We start from the raw sequence: 26,740 nt of genomic DNA on the forward strand, positions 1-26,740 counted from the left end.
AGGGAAAGGGGGTCATTTATCCCAGATTAATAGCACAGATGGGATGTTTGCCAGTAGTTTACTGAGAATGAACCTGGAGCCATAATTGTACCTCATCCAAGAACATTTAACTGGCTTCTGATTCTGGAGCTGCGCCAGAATCAGAAACACCTGTCTTTTCCTTACCAGAAACCTAGTTATATATTTAACTTTACCGAAAATGTACCTGCAGTGTTATTGTTTAATCTTCTACTGCACGTCCCACTCGGCCAGGACCCCATGGTGAACAAGTGGCCAAGTGACCTGACCTTCACAGGAATCACATGACTCAGACTGTCTGAGGGAAGTCATGAGAGGCAGGCTGACCAGTAAAAAACAGAAAACAAAAAGCAACATCTGCCCGCCTGACTGCTTCTACACACAACCCGGCTGCAGATGTCCTAATAAGGGATGTTAATGGGCCGGTGTGGAGCAGAGGGTATGACACCATGTCTGCCTTTTTTTCCTCTAGTTATCTTTACATAAGGGTTGCATCAGTCTGCTGATGAGCTAATTTCCTCTTTTTTCCCCCTTTGTCAGACTAAGCTAACTGGCTTGGTTTAAGTATAACATGAGCAGGCTAGACAGGAGGAAGAGTTTTTCTTGGGGAATTCCTTACATCAAAAGGCTTATTTTAAAGTTTTAAAGTCATTCTGCTAAAGACTTTATTGAAATATGAGATTATTGCAGCCATTTGCAGCAGGGAAACTTTATGCCAAAGAGAGACCAACCAATTATGTAACATCCTAGAATAAATAAAAAATGTGACTTTAATGTTTTCTCTTGTGGCCACTGTATTCCCAGAGTGAGCTATTCATGATAAGCAGAATAGAAGGCGTCGAGCCACTTGAATAGCTCTTATCACAATGCTTTCCCTGTGCTAGGCTGTGTTTTCTATTCATGTGCAGACACACAAATGTGGTGAAGTAGCTAATTATGGAGAGCACTTTGAATTTTGAAAGCAAAATAATGTCCAAAAATGGAATTTATGGATGCTAAAGGAGGGAGGGAGGAAGGTGTCAGCAGCGATTGCTCTTTTGTTTTGACTGTATTTCAGTCCCTTCCACTGCCTTTGTTTTTGCCACTTTTAGCTTTTTAGAATTTGATAAATGTGGTGTTGACTGCTTTGTTGTGGAAATGCTCTTGAGCCCAGGGACCAATCAGAATCTAGACTAAACAGGAAGAGGAGGCGGCTTCCTGTCCTGGCCTGAAGGAGCTGACATTGTAAAGTACAGTATGTGACTCTACTGAATCCCTATAGCAGTGTACTAGAACAACTTTCTCAAACAGACAGTCAGAGAAACAATAGCTTGACAAGATCAGTAGCCAGGTCAAAATGAGTCAGTCCAATAAGTGAATAAAATAAGGTTTATTTGGATGTAAAGGCTCAAACACTTCATACGTCTTCTATTCATCATCAGTCAAGCAGCTTTTTCTCTTACTCACCAGACTACAGGCTTGTTTTTCTAGATTTGTGGGTGTCTAAGATCATTAGAACATTATAGCAGACCCAGACGACATGTTAAATGACCTTTAAAAGCCAGGTTTAAATGTTTACCTTTCTGTTATAACGCCAGGACAATGAACTCAACAGCATGTTAATGACGCTAATAGAACTTGGCTGTAAAGTAAGGTCTGTAAATCGACCTTCTAAAGTTGGCACACAGAATGGCATCTTTTTTTATTTATTCAGAGGTGTGAATAATGTCAGTGTGAAGTAATAAGTGGTCTATTCATCAGTGCTGAATAGAAAAGAATTTACTCTTTTAGTGCTTGCAAGTGCTTGGAATCAGTCTGCATCACAGACACAATACTGTGTATGACAATATTATGTCCTAAAGTGACAAATGACAACTTTTGTTGAGCTAAAAAATCTAAGAAAAACAGGCCTGTTTTCAGCTTTGTGACATAATGCAATGGGTTTTTTAATGTTTTATTTATCTTAAGAAGTACAGTAAGAGAATTTTCTAAATTCATAAAGGAACACTTAATCCTTATGAAAAATTCTAAATCACCATAATTGGAGATATACAGTGTATGGTTTTCACTGGGCAGCATTGGTTCGTTATTGATGCATTAAATTGGTTCTTGAAAGATCTCTATAAATAATAATCACATTGGAGAAAACTATAACCTTATTACTGTTAAATAAGGTGCTTCTTTTGAGCAGCTGGTACAAACATATCCTTAGACTGCATTTCTATAGGTATCTACAGCTCATTAACTTTATTGCCTGTAACTCTGACTGCTTTCCCTCTGTCCTTTTGTCTTCTCCCCCTCTCTTGTTTGACCTATTGTCTTATTTATTTGTAATTCTGAACATATTTATTTACTGTTATCTGTCTTTTTTATTGTCTGGCTAAACTGTTCTGTTCTTGTGGGTCAGAAGGGGGAAGTAAAAAGGGACAATGTTTGTTTCATACATGTATTCTGTTTATTTTAATGAAGAAAAGACCTTGATCAAAAACAAAAAGATGACTTTCCCTGCAGCAATAACATTCTTAAAGGAATAGTAAGACATTTTGAGAAATACACTTCACAATTCACTTTCTTGCCAAGAATTAGATGAGAAGACTGATACCACTCTCATGTCTGTACGGTAAATATGATGCTACAGCCAGCAGCCAGTTAGCTTAGCTTAGCATAAAGACTGGAAACAGGGAGAAGCCCTCCCAGATTAAACAAACAAGATATAATATGTTAATTTGCTTGTGGTCGGATTTTGGTACCTTCGGATAGAGCCAGGTTAGCTGTTTCCACCTGTTTCTAGACTTTATACTGAGCTAAGCTAACCGGCTGCTGGCTGAAGCTTTATATTTGATGGACAATTAAGAGAGTGGTATCAATCTTCTCATCTCACTTTTGGCAAGAAAGGGAATATGTGTATTTCCCAAAATGTCGAACTATTCCTCCCCAAAAATACGGCCGTACACGTCATCTGTGCAAGTAGCTTCTTACGACCCATATTTTCATTTATTAAGGAAGGAATAGGGTTAAGAATAGATATGACAAACAATATTTGATTTTGGCACGTCATCAGTGATATAACCTGGGGTCATTGGGCGTTTCCGGTCTTTCAACATCTAACACCCTCACTCAGGGGACCCATGAATTGTGTCCCAGCAACACTACCCCAGTGATCATAGACTAATATAACCTTATCACTGTTAAAAGATGACTTCTTCTGCTACAACTGTAAGTAAGTAGATATGACATCGAAAACACCAACCATCATTTTCTCAGGGTTTTATGCAGCATTTGTGACTCTTTACTCACTCTTACTCACAATCCTGACTAATATTGTCTACAATGCTTCTGCTTCTAGCTGCCTTGTGAGTCCTAAAGTGCGTCTGTAAAAACTGTCAGGGTCTTACGCACGTCATCAGCAGTACCAGAGAGGCCACTGATGAAAACGATGGCAATGCTCTGGTTTTCCTACTTGCGTCGTATGAAAGGAGTCATTAGTCAGTCTTAAAGAACCACACCGTCTTGCTAGAGCTATTAATAGCCACACTGGCTTTTTCAGAGAGAAAGCTGGCTAAAATCCCCCTTTCACTGCTCATTTCCTCCCCACCCTCCAGTCTGCAGAATGCCATGTACTGTGACAAATCTCTCATAAATGTTTTTTTAGCCCCGAGCAACCACATTCGTCTAATTATACTGTGACTTGTGTATAGAATCAATACAAAAATAACCAAAGGCAGTGAGGAAGTAGTTATAAGCATGTTATTAGTAATTCTAAAACATTAAACATGAAGCAGTAGACTTTAGATTAAAAAAGAATTGCCAGGGACCCCTGTGAGATATGACTGCTGAATCTTTCATCAATTATTAGTTCAAACCAGATTTCACACATGGCCAAACCAGCTGTAGTTGTTGTGTTTTCTGGTTTCACTGAGAATCATTACACTATTCTTTAACCAAAGGATCACACAAAGATTAACTTAAACTACAGCTCTTTGGCTTTGTGAAGAGATATAACCATGAAAATACATCAAGTAGTAGTTCAGAAACACTGCTGCACTGTAAAAAACAACAAAAAAAAAAGCATATATATATATATATATATATATATATATATATATATATATATATATATATATATATATATATATATGTATGCATATTATGGTTCCAGTTCATTTGCTTTGTATTCTAAGAAAAGCTTGTGAATGAATATGCAAATCCTAAAGGCTTTTGTTTTTGTGTAAGCACAAAGGTCTGGCTTGAACAGAGGCGTCACAGCCTCAGCTTCACAATATGGGCCTCACAACACAGTTTGGAGTTAAACGACATAAGGTGCATTCCATATAATCGCATGTTCATCGATACCAGCTGGGAACCTTTGTTATCACATCATATCACTTTTATTTCCTTTGTTGCATATTGAGGAACTTACAACTTACTACTGCACTGAAATTACACACTAACTGTATTTTATTCTATTTGTATTTGATTTCATTTTATGTATTTTTTTTCATTTTATGTAGTTTTTAAAATCTCATTTTATTCTATTGATTGATTTTATTCTGATTTGTATTGCTTGAATGTCATTCTAATGCTTTTCTTTGCCCATGTAGAATTGCCTGTGTTTGAAATGTGCTATATAAATAAAGCTGCCTTGCCTTATTTCCTCCAATTAAACTAAACAAATTTATTTTCATTATCATTTTTTTATACTGATTTCCCAACAATGACATCATTGTATAATAATAATGGCATCATATGGTGATTAAACTTGTGCTTTCAACTTCTCAGTGTTGCAGTGAAACAACACTGTGGGAAATGTGATTTTGTAATGTCACAAACTGGATGCTTGAATCAGGGAAATGCATATGACAGGCCTCCACAAGGAAAGACAACCCTCGCAAGATGAATAATGTTTTGATACTGTATACCATTAAGAGATACTGCTAACTTAATCCATTTTATATCTTTATCTGTTTGGCGTTGTGACTGTTTCATTCATTCAGAGGTAATTTTTCTGCGGTGTATAACTTGTCTCTCTCAGTTCCTCAAACTTAGCACTCTGGGTGTTGGGGACTTGCCTGTGTGAAACACTTCATGAGATCATTCTTATTTCTGGCGCCGAAGTTCACAGTTTGATGACATGTCCACACTGTGCATCATCACAGGCAGCTTTAACTAAATATAGTACTGACAGCTTCTGTGAATTTTTTTAGTTTTATCGATTTCTGAAAAAAAAAGAACAAATCTTATAGAGTTTGATGGAACAGCCCTCCACCCACACACAATAACCTGCATAGACACACAGAGGCCTACAGTGTGTATCAACTTCATTATGAATAAAAATTATCTTCAGCTAGTAACTCAAAATTCAGTGTTATAGTGTTTAATAAAGACATTTTGCCTAAATTTCAGTCTAAAACTGTCCATTTTATGTTTCTGTGCGCAGTTTGAAATAAGGGCAAAATAGTTTAGCACTGTTTAGATCTATAGCAACTCCACTCACGAGTTAGGATCATAAAACTTCTCCAGAGATATACAATAGTTGTATTTTGTATGCACTGAAAATTAAATGAAAATGATCAAAGGCTAATGAGAACAAAGTGTTTCAGCCTTAGCAATGACTGAACTGCAAAGAGACATGACAAGATCAAAAGTCAGAAACCTTGCTAGGGGCCTCTAGAGGCTGTAAGTTTTATTACACCCCACACAACTGAAGTATTGGATGGAGCAGATGGAGCAAACAAAATACTAATGATTTTGCTCCTCTGATTTTGGGCAAAAATGTAAAGATTATCCTGAGGAAAAGGCCATGGGGTTCATCTAAATCAAAGGGGTTTATTCCATTATAGGTATGGATGTTCTCAGCAAATTTCATGGCAATTTGGGTAAATTATGACTTATTGAAATTTTAGCCAGAGGGTGGTGCTGGGAGAAAGTTAAGGGAGTGCTTCAAATGGAAAAGGATAATCCTCCGGGGAGCATAAATGTGCTCAGTAAGTCTGTCCATTATATTTAGATAGATGTTGTATACAAATAAGAAAATGTGGGAAAACTGTGGCCCTAGGTGAAACAACAACACAAGTAATAAGTCAAGGGGAAACTTTGACCAGACAGTGACACTACACATAAGGTCAGGAATTCGTTCAGCCCAAATTTCATGGCGTTCTGGCCAGTAATACTTGAAGATATGTCACTCTGAACCACAGTGTTGAACAGACCGACTGACTGACCCAGAGCATCAATTAGTTTGTAGGAAAAATTGTTCAAAACCCCACAAACTGTAGCTTTAAGGATTTTTTACATAATTTTTTTTTTTTATCTTAATGTATATTGCACAAGAATGAATTAATCTTTGGCACATCTTCTCTTCGTAGAAAAAAACAAGCCACTTACTAATGCTTTAGTAACTTATGCTTTATAGATAAGTTAAAATCCATTAATAATTAATTACCTAAACAAATTGTGAATAATGGGGGTGAGGATGTTTTATAATTCTTTAATGCACCTATTAGTCCACACGGGGAGCTGTTTCCCCCGGTCACTTGCTTGTTGGAGGAGGGCACTCCCTCAGCTCACTTCTCTTCCTCTTTGGGGAGTTGAGTTGAACGGCACAGCTGAAGTCCTCCCTGTCCCTTTTCACGTTACATCCGTCCGGACCCCAACCGGAGAACCGCCGCACTGTGAGCATCACATCATCAGATCCACACAACATGGAGTACTCTATCCGTGCAGCCAACGTGGAGGACTGCAAGGACATCGCGCGGATGATAGTGGTGAGGGCACACGTGTGCGCGTCCAGGCAGTGCAGGGCAGCTGTATATGAGTCACAGGCTTACGTCAGGAGATCGCTTCATGTACACGATGTTGTTGTTTTTAGATGATTGAGATATTATTGAATGAACTGCAGTGTTATTTGAGCGCACGTGCACCAGGAGTGCCACTTTTAGGTTATAGTCATTTGTTTCAGCGCAAAGGTGATTTTTGACAGTTAATAAGAGCTGATGTTATTTTTATTTGTTCACAGGAATTGGCTGAATATGAGAAAATCGCAGACCATGTGAAAGTCACACAGAGAGGTACTGTATTTGTTAAGAACACAGTTCTCTGCCTTGACCTTACGTTTAAATGTATCTGACCTTCATGAAAAACAAGATGAAATCCAATCAGGGCCAGACAATGTCCTCATAGAGATGGAAAGTTCATTCTTGACCTTGGAAAAAGTACTTCACCATGAGGTCCATTTAGCAGCTTTTGATCATATCACATAAGTGTACTTTGGCCAGTTGTCCTGAATTTTTTGACACTTAAATTTCCATTTTTTTTCCTGAGCACATTTAGGACTTTTTGTCCCATGTTGGCTACTTTCTTGAATTCTTGAAGATGATGAACTGAGAAGATTACGATCGAAAGCTCCAGAACAGCTTTGAAAAGGAGCGTTATGGTGAGATTTTTGGCCGCTGTCTCCGAGGTAAACAATGAACGTTCAATATAAACATTTACACCAGCATAAACAATTCCATGACAATCAGTCGAGATCATGATACATTCAAAAGCCACTAAATGGACCTTGTGTTGAGGTTGTTTTAACCATGGAAAGACCACAGGACGTGTGACATTAATTTCAGGAGAAACTATCACCATCATATCACATGTAAGTTAACAGTGTGTTTGTATTTCATGTGCAGACTTGGAGCAGGACGGCTTCTCCAAGAACCCGTTCTTCCACGGGATCATCGCTGAAGTGCCAGAACAGCACAAAACCAAAGAAGGTGAGGGAGAACCGTCAGCAACGCTGTTTACTTCACTTACAACTGTCACAAACAAGCAAGCAAGCCAAATGGCAGCTACTGACGTTTCAGTGGCGTGTTTCATGTAGATCAACTATATCTAGCCAACCAAAATTATTGTTTCAAACTGTTTTCTAGATGGAAATACTACTATTTTGTCTTGTCCTTAACCCAAAGACTGACAGCTTAATAGGAGGTCTAGCTCACCAGGATAAATGTGAACTGTAGCAAGGAAGAAAAATTCATCTTTTATGTTTGTTTGTTTGCTTTTTGATTAGTTTGTTACTATGAAATCAAGAGGAGAGACAGTTGTAATGTGCTGGTACTTCTTAAGGAAACAATTTACCCAAAAGTGACATTTTTATGACAGTACGAAGGTTGCTGGAAGACTTTGTCTCAGATATCTCAAATTAATATGGCAGACTTCTTAGCAAATGGTGCAACATTATCGTTCACCTGGCAAAGTCCAGTATTCCCTCTCTTTTAGCTCTGACTCCTCTGGGAAATATCTGGCTCTTTAGCTGCTCCACCATTTTCACTAGTTAATAGATAACCCGGTCTTTTTGCTGTTTTTAGAGCCATTTTTTTGTGAGTCATAAAATCAAAACAATGAGCTGAAAGACACTAAAACGCACTGTAGAGGTGAAGAGAGTTGCAGATTCAGGTGGTAATTGTCACTGGGTTTGCCACTACGACCTTTTTTTTTCTTTTTTTTTACCTATTTAACCCATTATTACGAAATAATATTGATTTGAGCAGTTTTAAGCTAATTTGCTGCATCTACTACTCCGTTATGAGTATTATAATGAATCTGGCCCTGCGTTAGAATAGCTTCAATAGACCTGTCATGGCAGAAAATTTGACTTGTCATAGTAGGAAAAGCACAGGTGTAACAAATAACATTAATGAGTGCTCAGTGCCAGATATCCATTACACTGAGCCAGCATGTACAATAGCAGAACCCTGACACTGAAACACTTCAACAAGAGTCATCGTTAAAGTTATTAATTACGCCTGTGTTTGACAAGTAACAATATCTGTTGTGAAAAATGTAAAATCTTTTTACAATACAAACAAAATAATTTTAAATTGCTTCTAGACTGGTATACCCAAAATTTGATAAGAGACATGTACTCAGGCCCAGTTAATGATAACACAAAACTTAAATTATTTTACATTAGTAAAGAAAGTCAGTAAATTTAATCCTTCAGTCACAAATTCCAAACACTTCATCACAACAGACTTACAGAAATATTGATTGATAAGCTGATTGAATCATTTTGTCGACTCTTCTGAATTTCATTTCTTCTGAATTTTCATTTTCTCAAATTACCCATATTATAACAGTTTATAAATGGGCAATTGTGCAACACATGCTTAACCAGACAGTCACAAGGTTCATCAGCCCATATTTACTAGTTCTGTTACCTAATGTAACGGCATCCTGCTGATGTGGCCTTCTCCTTACACACCACTTACATAACAAGGCTAAGCATTGCTTTTTCTTGGAATACAGTAATGACAACATTAACATACGCTCTGCTGCCCAGCTGGGCCTTTTTCTTCCATGACACAGCCATTTTTCCATACAGTCACCACTCTCCACTCTCCAGTGGCCTCAGAAATCTGACTCCATACTGAGGAGTGAATGCCTGTGTGTGTGTGTGTGTGTGTGTGTGTGTGTGTGTGTGTTGACTTACTACAACTAGATATCCTATGACTCTGATAACTGAGCACATTCATAGCCAAACCGCTTCTCCACCAATGTATATTTTCAGGACAGGATACAGATTAGTTTGTGGCAGGTTAAAAAGATGCTAGCTTGTGGTTGCCATCCTAAAATCTAGCCGCTAGCAGCACTGAACAAGTTATAGCAACACGAACAACAATACTGTACTGAATTCACTCTGGGTCTTTATTACTGCAATACAACACAACATACGTTCCAAATGTCAAAATGTCAGATTGTTCTCGGTAGATATCTTTAAAGCTGCACTCCCACCCACAATCTAGCTAATGTTAGTTACAATACTTGCTGTGTCGTTGTTCGCTCTATATCATGGTTTTTGTCCATACAACGTTTGGGAAGGGTTTTATAGCCACGAAGACCTAAAAACACAAGTTTGCTAGCGCAGTGGGATTAGTCTATTTGGATTGATGCATAATTCGAAATGCCATGCTAGGCCTTGGCCCTGTCTTCGGTCACTGTTGTTTTGTAAAAACAATCTAAACAACTAACTCTTGCTAGTTTTTACTCAGTTGTGTTTTGTTGTGTTTGTGTGCTTGCATGTCGTTCGTTTGACGTTTTATATTATAATGTTTGTTTTGCAGATGCTCTGGATTCCACCTTATTGCTCAGCTGTTTGTGTTGTTGCCTTGGTCTTCCTTCAGGAGTACTGATATTTGTTTGGCTGTTGAGTTCAAATATCAACAATATTTCTCCAGAATCGCTTACCCCACCTTTAACAAATGTACTGGCCTATTTGTTTCCCTAGATGTTTCATCACACCCAAATCTGTAATCTGTCCAAACCAGAGAGATCTGCACCCATTCAGTGTTTGACAATTTCTGCAGCAGTAAAACACCGGATAATAAATCAGGACTGACTGTTTTACTTCACTTCTATAATATAGTGGCTACTGAAATCAATTCAAAAACAGAAAATATTTAGGGAATGATAAGCACTTATGAGGACATGATATGAAAAAAAAATGTGCTGTGAATATTTAAGAGTAATTTGAATTGTTAACATCTCCTATTTTCTTAGCTGAAGGTTTTATGCTGCTTTTAAAAGTCGATTATTGTAACTTATGTCAACTGCTCATTACCAGTTTCTGTTGCGTTGATTTCACATTTTTGACTGTTTGCTTTCAGGCCATACGAAGATAGGCTATGCACTTTACTTTTATTCCTACAGCTCATGGTCGGGTAGAGCCATTTTTATGGAGGACTTGTACGTGATGCCTGAGTTCAGAGGTACAGTACACTGTCTCAAATGTAGACATGTCATTGTTGTTATGGAGTAAATATAATTTATGAAAATGGCCTGGAGAAAATAAGCCGCAACATCATACAGGCATGTCTGTATGTGCAGAAAATCTCAAGTAATACGTGGTATATGTCTTTCAGGGAAGGGCATTGGTAAAGCACTCATGAGCAAGGTAGCACAGGTGAGTAAAACATCAATCCAATATTTAACTGTGACAGTTAAGAAATTGAAATGTACTTTGGATGTTGAACCCTTTGGTCTTTTCTCTTTTATACAAAGCTAGTCTTAAAGAGCTTGCATACCTTTGTGAAAATCTCCCCTTATGTCAGCACAACAGTGCTCATGTCTGTCTACCTTCTTAATTTTGCTGTCTCGTAGCTGGGCCTGGCTGCCGGCTGCAACCAGCTCAACTTCACCGTCCTGGACTGGAACAAAGCATCTCTGGACTTTTACCTCAGCCAGGACTGCTTCGATGTCACAGCTAACATGGGTTACCACTATATGCGCTGCGAGGGAGCGGCACTGGAGCACCTGGCCCAACCATAACCCAACACTGGGCTCATGACGTCATGACCTTTGCAACCATGAGATCAACCCACACAGTGCAGGGATATAGCACCACTCAGTGGCCCCATTCCAAATCTTGACAATAACAATTGTGAATTTGATTTCTCAAAAAAGAAGATTATTAAAATAACTGACTGTTCGTTAAGTGTGCGCCCACCACTTACTGTTACTACGCCTGTCAAGTTTTCCATGCTAGCACAGCACATATGCAGTTAACAAAAATATCAATGGCAGATTTACCACCTGAAAGTCTTCGTAATTTTTCACACAATGGGTCTTTAATTTCACATAAAGGTAAACAAAAGAAGGCTTCTCATTTATAGATAATCACTGTCAATTTTGTCAGCTGAATAACAACAGTTGGCAGATTTTAATAGCTGTAGTTAGCCAGCGTTAGCTAATTAGCTGACCTCAATTCACTGAGCTGGCTCAAAACTCTGTCTGCAGCCAAATTTTTGATTTTTCCATCTGACGTGCTTTAAAACGAGAACCCTGTAAAATATACACAATAGCTACATTAATAATGCTAAAAGACTGATGCTAAAGCTACATGTTCCAGGCAAAAAGTCAGCATCCTTACTAGTTGATTATCTATGTAGAAGACATGGATATAAGGAGCAGCATTGTTTTTGTCTTGCAATGTAGAGCTAGTTAGCCCTAGTATTATAGTATAGTATTATTAATAAAAATATAATTCAAATATTCATTGTTCTAACACAGACCTCTTTTGATGCTCGCTATATATAAACTTGGACAAGCAGCACAGAGGTTAGATTTATGTTTTATTGTTCTCATTTTCAAACACTATGTTTCACTTTTACAAGCGAAAAAGTTTTGAAGATGAGGACTACTCTGAGGTGTTTCACAAACATAGATTGGCTGGAGTTGCTGGAGTGAAAACTTTCCCAAATCCAATAATGAGCAGGACAGAACCGGTAATGTTAGCCTAAACTAATTTTATGCTCCTTGGCTTTAAAAGTAATGCTCAGTTACTACTGGTCGTAAGCTAGTTAGCCAGGCATGCTAAGATTTGCAACTTACATTAGAGCAGACAAACCCACTGTTAATGCATTCCTTACAATTTTGCTGTTTGTTGCTGTGGGTTTTTGGTCTGGGTAAAGCTAAAAACAAAAGACCCTCCAAACTCTTTATATACGAGGTATCGCTCTTACTACATCCTCAGGCACACCGCTTCAACATGTAGGCTGTTTTGTGTTTTCCCCCTTGGGATATGTTATGACCCAGAGCACCTTTGATTTCGGTGTTAAATGGATCAGATAACCTAACCTTTAGAATATATGGGCATGAGAAAGGTCTGACAGGAGTGTGCGCGTGTGTGTGTGTGTGTGTGTGTGTGTGTGTGTGTGTGTGTGTGTGTGTGTGTGTGTGTGTGTGTGGTGTGGGGTTTTTAGAAAAAGTCTTAGCATACAGTAAAACAATTCATCATCTACAAATGAAATAATTTTTTTGCACAAAAATCCAGAAAGACCTTTTGCATTGCAAAGCCAAGATGTATGTTTCATTGTATGACTGTTGGAAAAGAGTGAGTTTTTGCTATCTTATCCCTTTAAATGTATTACTAATTTAAACTATGACAACAGCAACCAAAGAGTCAGTCTCCTCTCCCCTCATCTTCCAGATGAGGAGTACTGTAAAACTGTTGTGAAGCACAATGTTGTTATTTGGACTGTTTTCTTCCTTTTAAGCTATGTATGTACAAAGTCGTTGTGATGAAATTGTGAAGTAAAGGTATCAGTTGGACTCTAAACCTAAACCTACTTTCCTGCAGCCAAACAACAAAATCTTGGGACTGGTTTCAAAGAAAGGGATGAAGCCTAGAATCAGGCAAAAACAATCCATCTGGTGGGATTTAAAAAATAAAAGTCTTGGACTGGGCTCAGTTTGTGTCTTTGAACCTGTCCTGCTAAAATGAAAGGGGCATAATTCTGGGCTGCACTTCTGTTTTATATCCAGTTTACTTTAAAAAAAAAAAAAGAAAGCTTTTTGTATCATTTCCAGCTATTTAATGAAAACAGTCTTGAGTTGTGGGTTATATTTAGTTTGTTTTCTCTCATTCTAAACAAGTAAGAACCACTGACCCTCCTTTGTAGCTTTTGCAATTTGCTTTTCTTTTCATACTTTGTTTACAAAATAATTGAGTAAAGAATGTGCATTTTTTTCATCTTTGGCACATTGTGTTGTAAAATATTCACGTATGTTTGCTTCAGTGTGCAAAATCTACAGACCTCATCAGTGTGGAAGAGTACATTAATGTGCTGTCATCGTGCTGTTACAGAGTGCATGAGCCCAAGACTCAATAGAGTCCAAGGGAACATGAAGAGATATTTATAACCTCCCTTGTCTGCAACTTCCCTTCAGAATGCCAAACCCAGAGCTATAAATTATACAACTTGTTACTCTGCTCCCAGCATAGATTTCTCGAACTGTTTCAAAATCAAATCAAAGTTCACCCTGATTCCTGTCAAATCATGGCAATAAATCAGCTTTGAAGAGCAACTTTGCATACAAAAAACAAGAAAAGATAGTTCAGTGCTTGAAATGTTTATTCAGATTTTAATAGGATGTGTGTGTAATTATTACACGGTGTAACAGTCCGTGTAAGTAGATACGACAACCATGTTGATGTATTGGGCTCATTTCCACAACTTGGGTGCTGTGTAGTTGTCAGGAAGGGGCGTAAGTGTGTCACCCAGTGTACCATTCACATGGTGAGATATTTCTAACATGTTCAATACTGGTGTTATTGTGTTTTTAAATGCTACGTGCAGTAATTGATGTTTTCTGCAAGGAGAGGCATAAGTTTTATTGTGTTAATGTGTCTCATTTAGTCTCTGAAATGGCTGAAAATATAGATGGTCATAGTTGGGTGGAAACCTTGTGAATCCAAAACGTAAACCTTTCAGGAACACCATGCATTTCAGACTTGACCCACTGACTTTTTTTTTAAAGGGCTTCATAAGATCAAATAAATTCCCTCAACCCACAAAGGAGCATGCAATTCCTCCACTGAAACAGGAAAATCACCAAAAATGGATTCATAGTCTTTTCGCATGACCAGTAAAATGTTTGATGTCATAATTTCACCCAACTGGCCACAAAAAGCACATTTCACAGTTAAGTGGCAGTGTACCAGTAATCCTGATACATTAGAAAATGTCAACAAGCCATGTCACCTTTAGCCTAGAACCTGCATGAGAGTCAAATGTTGGTTTAATAAAAGTATTTTAGGCTTCTTGTAACCCATTCTTGAAAAGCAAGAGTGTGTTTTACTTGTATACTTGTTTGACTGCTCTGTTCAGCTGACACTGATGAATAAAACCTGTCAGACTGCAGTTGTACAATAAAGTGATGTGTGTGAATGTGTAGCTGTGTTGAATCCACATCATAGTTTCTTCAGTCGGAGTGAATGTATCCATGTTAGTTAATAATGGGCTTTTCACAAACGTAAATCAAATGTCATTCTGAAATTATTCACATTTGGAAAAATAACTACTTGAGTTAAAAAAAATTGTATGAACTTAAAAAAAAATTAAGTGTTCAAATAATTAAGATATGATAGAACTTTTGTCCCAAAGATGATCAGTATACATGCAATCTATACATACAATGTAAAGTAAAATATACATACATACAGTAAAACATATGTGCACTACTGGAACAAAAGGAGGAAGAAATACAGGGTACTAGTGGATGTTATAAAATGAAAAAATAAACTGTACAGAAAGGTGCATCAGTGTCGCAATGTTATAAATGTTACAAATACAAGCATAAAATCTTCACGACTTAAAGGAACCTTGTGGAGTTTTTGACCACTAGTAGCGTTATGGAGCATTGTTTTTAAAAGCGGGTCCCCAAGTTATTACTGTCTCATGCACATACACATTCCTGCCGATATAATATATTCACATTATCACACTGATCGACAGTTGTTGGGGGTAACACGCCACTAAAACGCAGCAATGAGCCAACAAAGGCAAGAAAGACAATTGCTAGCAATCAAACATGGATATAAACAATAAAGGTTTCACATTCTTCCAAATATCAGCTTTGCAAATGTTTTTTGAGGCCTCAAGGCCATATTTTTACGCCCATGCTGCTTTTTAAAGGATAGTATTGTGTAGGAGTAAGAGTTTAGTAGTGGCTTGATTAAACATAACCTTCAGAGATTCTCTGTAATTTAGAGCAGTGGTTCCCAGCCTGGGGTCAGGACCCCCACAAGGGGTCACAAGTTTGATTTAGGAAATAAGACCTTTTTTGTCAGACGTTTCACTAAATTATGCTCTACTCTTGTCAAGTAATGTAAACATTTACCTCCTCAGGCCTCTTAAAAGTATTCAAATGAAACAATCTGAGGAGGGAAACTCTCTTGAACTGTTCATGACTCATTATGTAACCTGTCACAAGGGATCACAAGGAGACACTGCTTTGTGTAAAGAGATCACAAGCATGGTTCAGCTCTGGTTAGGAAACATTGTTTTAGAGACATCACATGACCTTAAGGCCAAAAGATTTTCCAGTTTTAAGTTTATGGAGAGGTTCATTTCCCAATAAATGTGGCTTGTTTGGGAGATTGTCTTTTTGATTTTAGATTCAGAAATTGGCTACTGGAATAAAAATAAGTCTTTGGCTCACCTTTGGCACATTAAAGCACATCATCACCCAGCAAGAGCAGGCTTGTGTATCTTTACCTATACACTACAGCCACCGTGTGGTTACAAACGGGACTGTTACACGTGTGAATGGCACATATTTTCAAGGCATGCAAGTTGATGAAAGTGACTTGAGAAGCAGAGGAAGTCCCGGTGCGCCTCGTATGTTTTTCTTGCGCTCACCTCGTTGGTTTTTACTGCGGATGCACGCTGGTATCGTAACATCAGAGCTCTCTGAGGACGCACGAAAAGTTCACCTCCAAGTGTGTGTGTGTGTGTGTGTGTGTGTGTGTGTGCGCAGGCTGATGTGTGCTCAGTCTGTCTGTCTAATAGAGTGACCCCCCAGCACGCTGTTTAAAGGGAAGACAAGAGAGCTGAGTCAACGAATCACAAGGAGACGGATGCAACAGTTGATGTGCGCAAGTTGCACAGTTTTCTTGTATTTGGAGACGGCCTGCACACACGGAGGATGGTGGCTTTGATCTGTGTAGAGGAAAGATTGGATGTTTTGTTGCTTTAAAATCCCCTCATCTGTCAGGTAGTCCAATCCAAAAAATTAAACAGAAAGATCTGCGCGTCTGAAAAGCAGTGGGTGTTAGTTGTAGGCTGTCCACTCGTGCGTCTTTCTTACCAAAATGGACATTTGGACAGAAATGCATTCGGAGTTGAAGCGGGGATTTCGGATGGTCTGCGGCGGCGAGTAGCAGTGCAGTCTGCACCAATATGCATCGGATTCTGCAGAGGAGGCGAGTGCGCAAGCTGCGGGTCGTCTGGGCTTCTCTGGCCCTGGTGGCTCTGTCTCTGGCCGCATGCAGCGCGCTGTTTACGGCGTGGACTTGGCGACAAACGCGGGACCTGTCTCAGTCCTTTAAGATCCTGCAGGACCGACTGGAGCAGGTCTGTATCATACTTCAAAACCAATCAAGCTTGCAAACACCCTCTCTCCGAATAGCATGCATATTTGTACCAACAGTAATATTTACTCGCCTGCAACTATTACAAACCTTCAAGTGTTTGTTATGTAACTTCTTTTGTGGCTGCGGTTAAGGGGAATCTTCGCGGGGGGTATGTGGAAAAATGCAATTCCACACTTCACCCCCTTCTCTCCCCTCCTTGCACGTACTCTATTCTATTGCACCATTTCTCTGCTTGGCACTTTTATTGCTTACCGATAAATGCAGTCAACTTGTGTTTAGTTACTGCTTATTTTTGTGTCCAACCCCCCTCTGCTCCCCCCGCAGTGTTTAATTACTCTGGTGCCAGTTGTGCTCCGGTTTTATCTCAATTTACTGGAAAGCCTCAACTATTTGGCATGTGAGCACTTTATACCCAACTGACTGCGCAGAGGCTTGAGGCATGAAACAGACTGGATGATGAAGTGTGGCAAGTGTAAATCATTTGCAATATACAGGTCAGGATAATTTCAGTGGTTACATTTGCAGAAATCATCTAAATCCTGTGCAAAGTCATGCAAAGTGCAGTTTAGAAACTTCTTGCACTTGCAGCAAATGTTAGACTGCAGCATGAGGTTGCATCACAAGGCAAATTATTTCTCCAAAAGCAGCCAAAAGGAGCTGATGGAAATTCTTCTGGTTTCAAGTTCACAGTATTTACAAAACCAGGTTGCACTGGATTTGAGATCAGGGGGACAGGTTGGCTGTGGATTATGTTGACAGACCTGCGCACACACACACATAGTTTCTCCCTCACTCACACACACAAACACCCCAAAATTGGACACGTGGAGTGTTGACGCTGGAGCCTTTCCCAAGGGGCCCCGATCTGTCCATTTGACCGTTGGCCAACTCCTGATGAGAGCCAGTGAGTGAACGTCTGGAGAGTGAAGAGCAACTCGCTGCCTCCATTTCTACAGTAGCAGTAAATTTAAACATACTTTCCCTGAGCCACTTTTCCTCTAACTTCATATAGGCCTCCTTCGGTCATTCAGTGGGCAGCCAGTCCAGCCATGGATTTAAAACTTTGCTGGCTTGACAAAATTAATTTCTTTCTCAGAAAGGGAGTAAAGACATGTGAGGAATGCAAAGCACTAAAAACATGCATTAGGTGTCGCAACCAGTCTCTGAGGAAGTGGTAGACCTATTCTAAAGCTAGCATGGCGGCAGGAGCAGGATACTGGAAAAGACAAGCCTGTTTATGTGGCTGGCTGGAAGAGGCCGTCTGTGGCTGTGTGGGATCTGCGCCAGAAAAAAGTCATAATAAGCTTATTGGACATTTGTTAATAGTGCGTCTTTTCTCTCAACAGGTCAATACACAGAGGAAGGCCATTGTTCAGCTCATTCTGGAGAAGAGAGAGCTGCTGGTGGGGCAGAGAGTGAAGAGAGATGGTATTGCAAATCAAAAGTCTTCTACAGCTGCCTTTTTTTGACTTCAACACCACCAACATACAGAAGTTTTGTGCTTTTTAGCTGCCCAAATCACCACAGACACAATACTTACCAACTGCACTCTGCTGTTTTTTTGGGAAGAACATTTAACACAAACTCTGGCCAGTCTTGGCCCACATGCCACTTTGGTCAGGTCTAGTGGGCCGCAGGCACTACCCGCTGCTAAAAGTTGACACAGGAAAAAGTAGGCAGCTGGATGACTGTTTCAGAAATTACAGGTCTGACCAGAGCGCCTCGAAGCCCAGAAAACCAGCTGGCGCGGGAGCGAGGCCTTGTTGCACGCTTTTGGGCAATGAAATTGATTTTTTTCCCTCCCCCTGAGCACACGACTGACACAGCTATGATTTGTTGTGAAAGCGGTGATATTTGATGACCTATCATTGCAGTATTTATATCCTCTACTTGCGTCACCATCACGGGATTGCTTGATTGTTCACATTTTGTCCGAGAGTGAACCCTCGGGCGCTTTTATGCTGGATTTCAGTGGAGAGATGAATATCCAAATTTGACAAAAGGATTCATTTAGAGAGCTGCATGCCTCGCCAAAATATCTATATTGATATCCTGCAGATATTAGCTTTTTTCTTTAGTAACTGATATGTGACTTTGTCTTCCAAAACGCATTAAGCGGTGTTCAGAAATTCATGGCTATCAATGATTTTTTTTTTTAAAGCCCAAACAGCTTTTTCCAGTTTGTGGAAAGTTGACCACCACGGTGCAGCGTTCCAGCAGGACACTACTGTTATGTTCTCTCCTGCTGACTGACAGCTTAAGTCAGGAAACTCTGGCCAGCCTGAGGGCTTTACGCTCGCCCATAGCAAATCCTAAGTCTACAGGGTCACCCACCTGTGAGTTATTTTAGCAGGGACTTAATATTCCTGTATGACAGCGGGGGCCCGGTGTTTGGCTGCTCCGTCTCGAAACATAAAGAATGTATTTCACAGTTCATACATACAGAATTCGAGTCGTATCTGTGTTGAAAATCGCTCCCCGTAGGCCAGATTGCAAAGCTAAAATAAACCTTTAGTGAGTAACAAGAGCAGGCATTCTGCAGCTCTGGCTTTGTAGTGTTGTGTTTTATTTATTGTATTTATCTGAGCAGGGGCCTGTAGCTGTTGCTTCACTCTGTTCTTAATCGACTCTTTTGGGTCACAGAGCAGCCAAAGACCTTTTTGACTCTCTTTTTCCGGCACTTCATTTCTCTTATTTAGCGTTCTGAGCTCTCAGGGTACATTTAATGCTTTCTCATTCACTTTTCCCCTGTCTATCTTGTCTTTTCCTGCCCCCCCAATCCCCACCACCACCCACACACACACACACACACACACACACACACACACACACACACACACAGCTCTCCATCCTCCTTCACTCCATCTCTCTCCTCTTCTTTCTCTGTATTCTGTATTTTCTAGACGACTGCGACCAGCTGGCACTAAGATTAGCCCCCAAAGGGGAAAAAAAGAGGCACACGCTTCTGACTGAAAATAACAGTTTGAGGAAATATATTGAAGCACGTGAAAGGAAATCCATTGCCCATCTGCTAACGGCGTTAAAACAAGCCAAGTTGAATCTAAAGGGCAGCAAATTAGCACACCATGTTATTAGACAGATACAGATGGGAATGATTGTTTTATCAAAAAACCACAGACGTTTTTTCTCTGCCATTCAAATTCATATTCTGTCTCTCCTTGCCTTCCGAAGGGGGGACGGTGCGAGGGAGGAATGGAAATGGAAAGAAAGCGGCGTCTCATTTTGAGAGTAAGTAGCTTGGCAGATCCCTTATAGCTGTCTCGTGTAGCATCTGCTGAAGTGGTTTCAATCATATACCCCTATACGATTGCACTCATAAAATCTTAATTGACTTTCCCCTTTTTCTTTCTCTTTTACTTTCCACCAGTAACCAAAGTCTCCTCTCAGCAAGGTAAGAGTCATAAAAATGAAGGATGGAGTTTAATCTGTGAAATTTTTGTCTATGAGATGATTAATCTTGGGTGTGTGTGTGTGTGTGTGTGTGTGTGTGCGCGTGTGTGTCAGTGGGAGAGGGTGGTGTGATAAAGGGTTGGGAAGAGAGGACGTTGAATATGAGTAAAGCGGTGAGGTACAACAAGGAACAAGGCACCTTCACTGTGGAGAAAGCAGGCGTCTACTTCCTGTTCTGCCAGGTGAGTTTGTGCTGGGAGTTGTAGTTTATTAAATGTTGAACTCCAAACTACACCAACATCCCTCTCGTCATCCTCACATTCCTCACATGCCACACTTCTGGTCTAATCTCCACTTTAAAGCTGCACTAATCAAAATGTTTATATTAACAATGGATCAAATGAATATCTGTAATATTAAAGGAGTTACTTGTAGTGCAACAAGATTTTTTCCTAAATATGATGCAGTCAATTTTGATACAAAATTATCAAAATTATAACTTAAAGCTGCCCTTATCAGTATTTTCATATTAACAATGGATCAAATTACTAAGTGTTATATGAAAGGAGTCGCTCATAGTGACAAACCCACAGAGAAATATCACCTGACTTTGCAGTTCCCCTCAGTTCTACAGAGTATTTTAGCATCTTTCAGCTCATTGTTTTGGTTTTCATGCCCGCAACTTTAATGTTTTGGTTCACTCTCATCAGAGTTGTTTCCAGAAGCAGCAGGCAGCTGTTTTCAGCTAAAAAAAAAACCTACATAAACCCAATGTACACTACCTGCCCAGCACCAATCTAACAGACGAAGTTAGCAACTAGCTGGTGAACATAGTGGAGCTAAAGAGACTAAAAGATATTTCACTAAGGAGTTGGTGGAGACCAAAACAGAGCTAAAAGTAGAGTGAATATTGGACTTAAATTCACCAGGTGGCTAGAAACACAGCTCCAAATGAATGATAATAACATCTTTATAAGGTGACAATAAGTCAACTTATGTGTTGTGTTTACAACTTATTCTGCTGCCGCATGTTAAAAGTAACATGCGGTTTTAATTTTGTTAACAATAATTCAAAATTTTAAAATAAAATACAGAAAATATTTTCCTTTTAAATTTGGCTTCCTTTGGAAAGTGGTAAAGAAACCTTTGACTGATTTCATATTTGCAACTATAGTGAACCAACAGACTCCTGAAACGCAGCTTTAAAAGTTTTAGAAAAACAGCCTTTATTTTGCACAAACATCAGTCATACTGTACTGGTATGTATCATGTTTTTTGGAGAGGTGGATATCAGGTTTCGGGTAATCTCATGTAGCCAGACTTTGGTCTTGTCAAGTTGACAGAGGTCTGGAGAAAATCTAGCTAAAAAAGAAAGAAAGAATTACGATAGCAGGACCTTGGAAGTCCTAAGGCAGTCTGGTAAGTTTTCATTTGAATAGCTGAGCAGGAACAAGTTCTTCTAGTGTCTCTGCTAACCTCTCTTGATGAGATGTAGATCATCGTCTCTGTCTCCTCAGGTGTTGTTCAATGAGCAGCAGTCTCAGTATGTGAAGTTGGATGTGGTGACCAGCGGCCAGAGGCCTCAGAAGCTGCAGTGCATGGAGGGTTATGGGACGACCCCCTCTGCCGGGCCACACCCTTTCCACTTCCTGAAGCCCTGCCAGGTGTCCGGCCTCCTGCGACTGGACAAAGGCACGGAGCTGCAGGCTATCACAGGCTCGTCCTTCAGACTCCAAACTTTGGGCAATCCTTCAGCCTCGCCTCATGTCTTCAGCATCTTTAAAGTCAACTGAAGCCTGGAATCATTTTGTACACAAACTTATCTGAGAACAACACTTTTTTGTATGGATGAGATTTTTTTTCTACATGGTAAAACAGTCATAAGCAGTCCTGGGCATCACATCATGCTACAGCCTCTTCCCAAAGATGTTAATTTGAAAGACAAACCTGACATTTGTGGAAGTTGTTGTGGAATTTGTATTTGGACAGCGGTGCTGTTTTGGAACGCAAAACACAGACTTTTGGATTAAAACCAACACCCAAAGTGGACGAAATGCCTTTATGAATGTCTGCCGAGAGAACAGATGTGATGGAAGCTGTTCTGTAGATAAAGGGCTTCATATAAAAAGAAAAAAATACTTGGATGTTCATCTTAGCCTTCGTATCATGTAATAAATTGTGCTTACACTCTGTTTATAAGACTGACAGTAGTGCTGTGCATGCACCTTCAACTTTTATATCACCGGTGCCTCAAGAAGCTGAGAGCACGTCTGCAAGCGTCAGATCTCGACACTATAAACAGCCTACATGAGTTGTCAGTGATATTTTATACAATGCAGCGTCTGTGCGTGTATAATCTAATGAATCAGACAATTCTTGTTTATACTGATTTTATGATCTCAACAATGCAATGTGTGTGAAATTACTGCAAGCCTTATCTTCAAATAGTTTGTATATACTTCACACATATTTTACATATGTGCATATCAAGTTAGGAGCTGGCAAAGAAAGGGGAACATTTAAAATAACATGGATGTGAATTTGTGGTTTTTTCTACCGTCAAATTTGATTGTAAGGTATTTTCATGTATAGTATTGGCTTTACGTTTGGAAAGTAGTTGCAAGTTATAGTAAGCGTACAGCTTTAAATACAGCTTTATCTCTCTTTACTGCCGTTGTTATCTGTTTGATGACACAATAACCATCACTTCCAAGCCGTCTTGTAAATCATCAGATAACTGTTAACTTACCATTAAGAGTCAGTCATTAAATAGTGGGAGGGGGAGGCCCTCATATGTCCAAAGCTATAGCTATAAGCTAAGTAAACGCTGATATTAAATATTACACAGATTTTGAATTGAAAAAATAACATTGCCTGGGATTTTCTGATTCTGTGACAAGTAGATCCTCAGGAAAAGTCTTAATACCAGTATAGTATTAAGAATAGTATTAAGAATAGTCTTGATATAAGCCTATAGCAAAACAAGAGGACAATGTGTGAAAATGAGCAGCATTCCGATGTATTGATGTAAATTTACACAAATAATTTACTCACCAAGCTAAATGCTAATGTCAGCATGCTAGCATGGTCACATGTTAACATGCTGATGTTTAGCAGGTATTATGTTTACCATGTTCACCATCTTGTTGTAGCATGTTAGCATGCTAAAATGTTGCTAATTAGCACCATACACAATGTACAGCTGAGGCTGATGGGAGTGTTTTGCAGGTATTTGGTCATAAAACAAAATATTGCACCAATTAAAATTTTGACCTGATGATGGTGCTAGAAAAAAAGTTAAGGGGATCACCAAAGTCATTAGGATTCATCCTCTGGGGAACATGAATGTCTGTGCCAAATTTCAATCCAAAAGTCAATCCATCAAATAGTTCAGTGTGAACCAAAGTGGTGAACTGACCGACAGACATTGCCATCCGTAGAGGCACACCGTTAGTATTGCTAAAAATAAACAATAGAATATATTTTGTATGTTTTTTGTCCTCCAGTGACTCAAATTTAATTAGTTTCTCAAAGTCAGAAATTAAGAATTTGTCCCAGCCAAAACACAGCTCTGAAATAATGTGGAAAAGATCCAACCTGCACCCATGGGTCTGGGAAAACACTCTGCTGTTTATTGTCAATGGAGCAGCTCTGGGTGATATATACACATCTTGATAACCTCGCAGGCAATAACTAGAAAGTTATTCACACGTTAAGCTCCTGATTTTTGTTCTGATAGGTTTCTCAGTCACATTGTAAGACCGCCACTTCTTTATTTTGATCTCTTTTTAGAAATTAAACTTCTTCCATTCTCTCATATGCTGCTGCTGCTTTCTGTAATATTCTCTGCTACAAAACAAACTGTGTGTATTTCTAGCAGTGGGTTCAGCACTCCCACTCTTGTTTATAAGTAGTTTTTGTGGACGGACCGCATTGGTTTCTCCTCAGCACTTTATTGCAGCGAATGTAGTGTTTTTAATTGGAGCCAAACATTCATGTTTTCAAATGGAAAAATGTCAGATTTTGAAGTGTAGACATTATATCCTGTTTGATTTCCTCATCGTTTTCCTCTCCCTTTTGTGTCTCACTCATTCCCCCCACCACCACCACCCGCACACACCACTCATATTTCCCTGTCAGCACCAATCAGACTGCGCACGCACACACACACACACAGACAGACTGAATCCCCTGAGTGTCCTCTGCACACACGCACGCACACACCAGCAGCCATCTAAATTTTCACTTCCTGAATCTGAACCTGAACCACATAGCTGAAGGTCTTTGAGGAAAAACATGCTTTGTCCCTCCACACACACCCACCCACACACAGTTTTACACACTTCCCTGCCCCGATTCCTATTTTTCTAAATGTCAAAGTTTATTACCACCTCGGAAAATCTTGTGAAGTCTTCTGAAGAAGTTCTCTGTAAAATGATGATGTATGCAATGCAATTTCTTCTCCTCTCACTCATCATAAATGTTGGATAAACTATTTTTTTTTGTTTTTGAAGAGCTATACTTTCAAATTTGCTTCATGAAAAAGCCAAGAAAAAACGGGATATAGAATAAAGCTGCACTAATCAATATTTTGTATAAACAAAGGGTCAAATAATAATGTGTAATGTGAAGGGAGTTGCTTCGCTTGTAATGACGAAGCCACGATGCTGTTCCCCTCAGCTCTACGGAGCATTTTAGCATCTTTAGGCTAACTGTTTTGGTTTTACAGTCCACAACTTTACTCACTCTCTTGTCATTGTTTCCAGCTGTGGCAGGCAGCTGTTTTCAGCGACAAAGCTGGTGAACATAGTGGAGCATTTAGCAGCTAAAGAGCCAGATATTTCCCTCAGGAGTTGGTGGAGACCAAAACAGAGCTAAAAGGAGACTGAATATTGGACACAAACAGTCCACATGAACGCTAATGTTGCTCCATATCTGCTGGATGTATAAATGACAACTGTTTGCAAACACGTTAGCCCTATAACTTTAAGGTGATAATATGTTAGTGTTGCACTGCCCCCAATTGGCCAAAAAAATCACTTAATAATGCTTTAAGAAAAGTTTTTATAACAAAATAATGTGAAATGTGATAATATTGAAAACTATAGTGATAACCCTTATGCTGAACAATACGTCATCAGTTAAAAATAGTCGTACACATACTGCAAAGTATGGCTGTAAACTTAATCAAATTTATCAAATAACCAACTTAAACTCATCGCAGTTATAGCTACAACAACTAATGTCATCTAACCGTAACTGGTCATAATGTAATTCATATTTGGCTTGTGACCCCTCCTCACAGGCCATGTCATTAGTGTGGGTATGATTTGTAGAAAAGTTATTCATCTTGTGACCCCCGGATTTATATTGGATCCCCTTGGGGGGTTTGGACGCCAAGTTTAAAAATCACCACTATAATTAATCCAAACAAACATGAGCTGTCATGTACTAATGATTGCTTTGTTTATCATTTCTGGGATAAATGTGACAGTTTATTGGGATATAGAAATTAAAACTTATGACCTAGCCCTACTGTGAAGTAATACAATTTTATTCCAGAATCTGTTAAATCTGCAAGTTTAATATTCATTTGTGGCAATAATTTATAAATAATGTTAATCTTATACTTCTTATATTGTAAAATGACCAATTGATAGTATCTTAATAGTGAAAATTAAATATTTTGGGTGAATTTATGAGGCCTTTGTGAATTTTGACATTTAAGTACATTCAGCAGTGACCTGTAGTAAAAAACTAAATCATTGCCTGCAAGTTTCCCCAATGCCTGAAACATAAATGTAAAATGAATGTACAGTACAGAGGAGCATTCACCTGAGACAGTCAATATATTATCTATAATGAGCCTGTCAGTGTGCACTTGATGGGAGTTGACCTAATCTCCAGACTCTTCCACTAGGAATCATAAAGCTGAGATAACAGTATATAGTGAACTGTGTGGCATCAATCTGTTGTGAATAACAGAGCAGGATGACTCCTCACCTTTAGTCATCATGAATCACTAACCATCTGCTCCTCAAGGTTGTTGTGTGTGTGTGTGTGTGTGGGAGACAGAAGAAAGTGTGATAAAGACCTGTGAAGATGAGACACTGAATCACTACATAGCTCTCACACTATCTTCCTGCTTCTACACAGTATCCACAGCCATCAGAGCAGATTGACAGCCATTTTAAAGTCTCAGAAGACGACTGTTCTCTATTTGTTCAGTTAGAGGTTAAGTTTTATTTACCTTCTCTTGGTGACTGATCAGCTTCACTGGTAAGTTGAGAGTAAAACCCCTTGGCCATCAGTGAAATTGTGCTTGCTTCATCAATGTTACATTTTAAAGCCTATTTCAATCTACAGGCTTTTATTTACACTTGGGATCTAAATCATTTACATTTTAAGCTT

The 26,740-nt window shown here is 39.2% G+C and overlaps 2 protein-coding genes across 2 annotated transcripts; both read left to right on the forward strand.

Moving 5' to 3' along the window:
- The first annotated feature begins 6,529 nt into the window (after positions 1 to 6,529).
- sat2a.1 (spermidine/spermine N1-acetyltransferase family member 2a, tandem duplicate 1) lies at positions 6,530 to 14,715 on the forward strand. Its single transcript, XM_044184983.1, has 6 exons — positions 6,530 to 6,761; positions 7,013 to 7,064; positions 7,674 to 7,757; positions 10,650 to 10,751; positions 10,905 to 10,945; positions 11,143 to 14,715. Exons 1-6 carry the CDS (start codon positions 6,699 to 6,701, stop codon positions 11,308 to 11,310), a joined length of 510 nt encoding a protein of 169 aa, XP_044040918.1. The 5' UTR covers positions 6,530 to 6,698; the 3' UTR covers positions 11,311 to 14,715.
- On the forward strand, positions 12,597 to 24,918 carry tnfsf12 (TNF superfamily member 12). Its single transcript, XM_044184982.1, has 7 exons — positions 12,597 to 12,728; positions 16,266 to 16,898; positions 18,265 to 18,346; positions 20,111 to 20,167; positions 20,307 to 20,330; positions 20,444 to 20,571; positions 21,847 to 24,918. Exons 2-7 carry the CDS (start codon positions 16,725 to 16,727, stop codon positions 22,120 to 22,122), a joined length of 741 nt encoding a protein of 246 aa, XP_044040917.1. The 5' UTR covers positions 12,597 to 12,728; positions 16,266 to 16,724; the 3' UTR covers positions 22,123 to 24,918.
- Positions 24,919 to 26,740: the final 1,822 nt, after the last annotated feature.

This window comes from Siniperca chuatsi, linkage group LG22, assembly GCF_020085105.1.
Source record: "Siniperca chuatsi isolate FFG_IHB_CAS linkage group LG22, ASM2008510v1, whole genome shotgun sequence".
Classification (NCBI taxonomy): Eukaryota; Metazoa; Chordata; class Actinopteri; order Centrarchiformes; family Sinipercidae; genus Siniperca; species Siniperca chuatsi.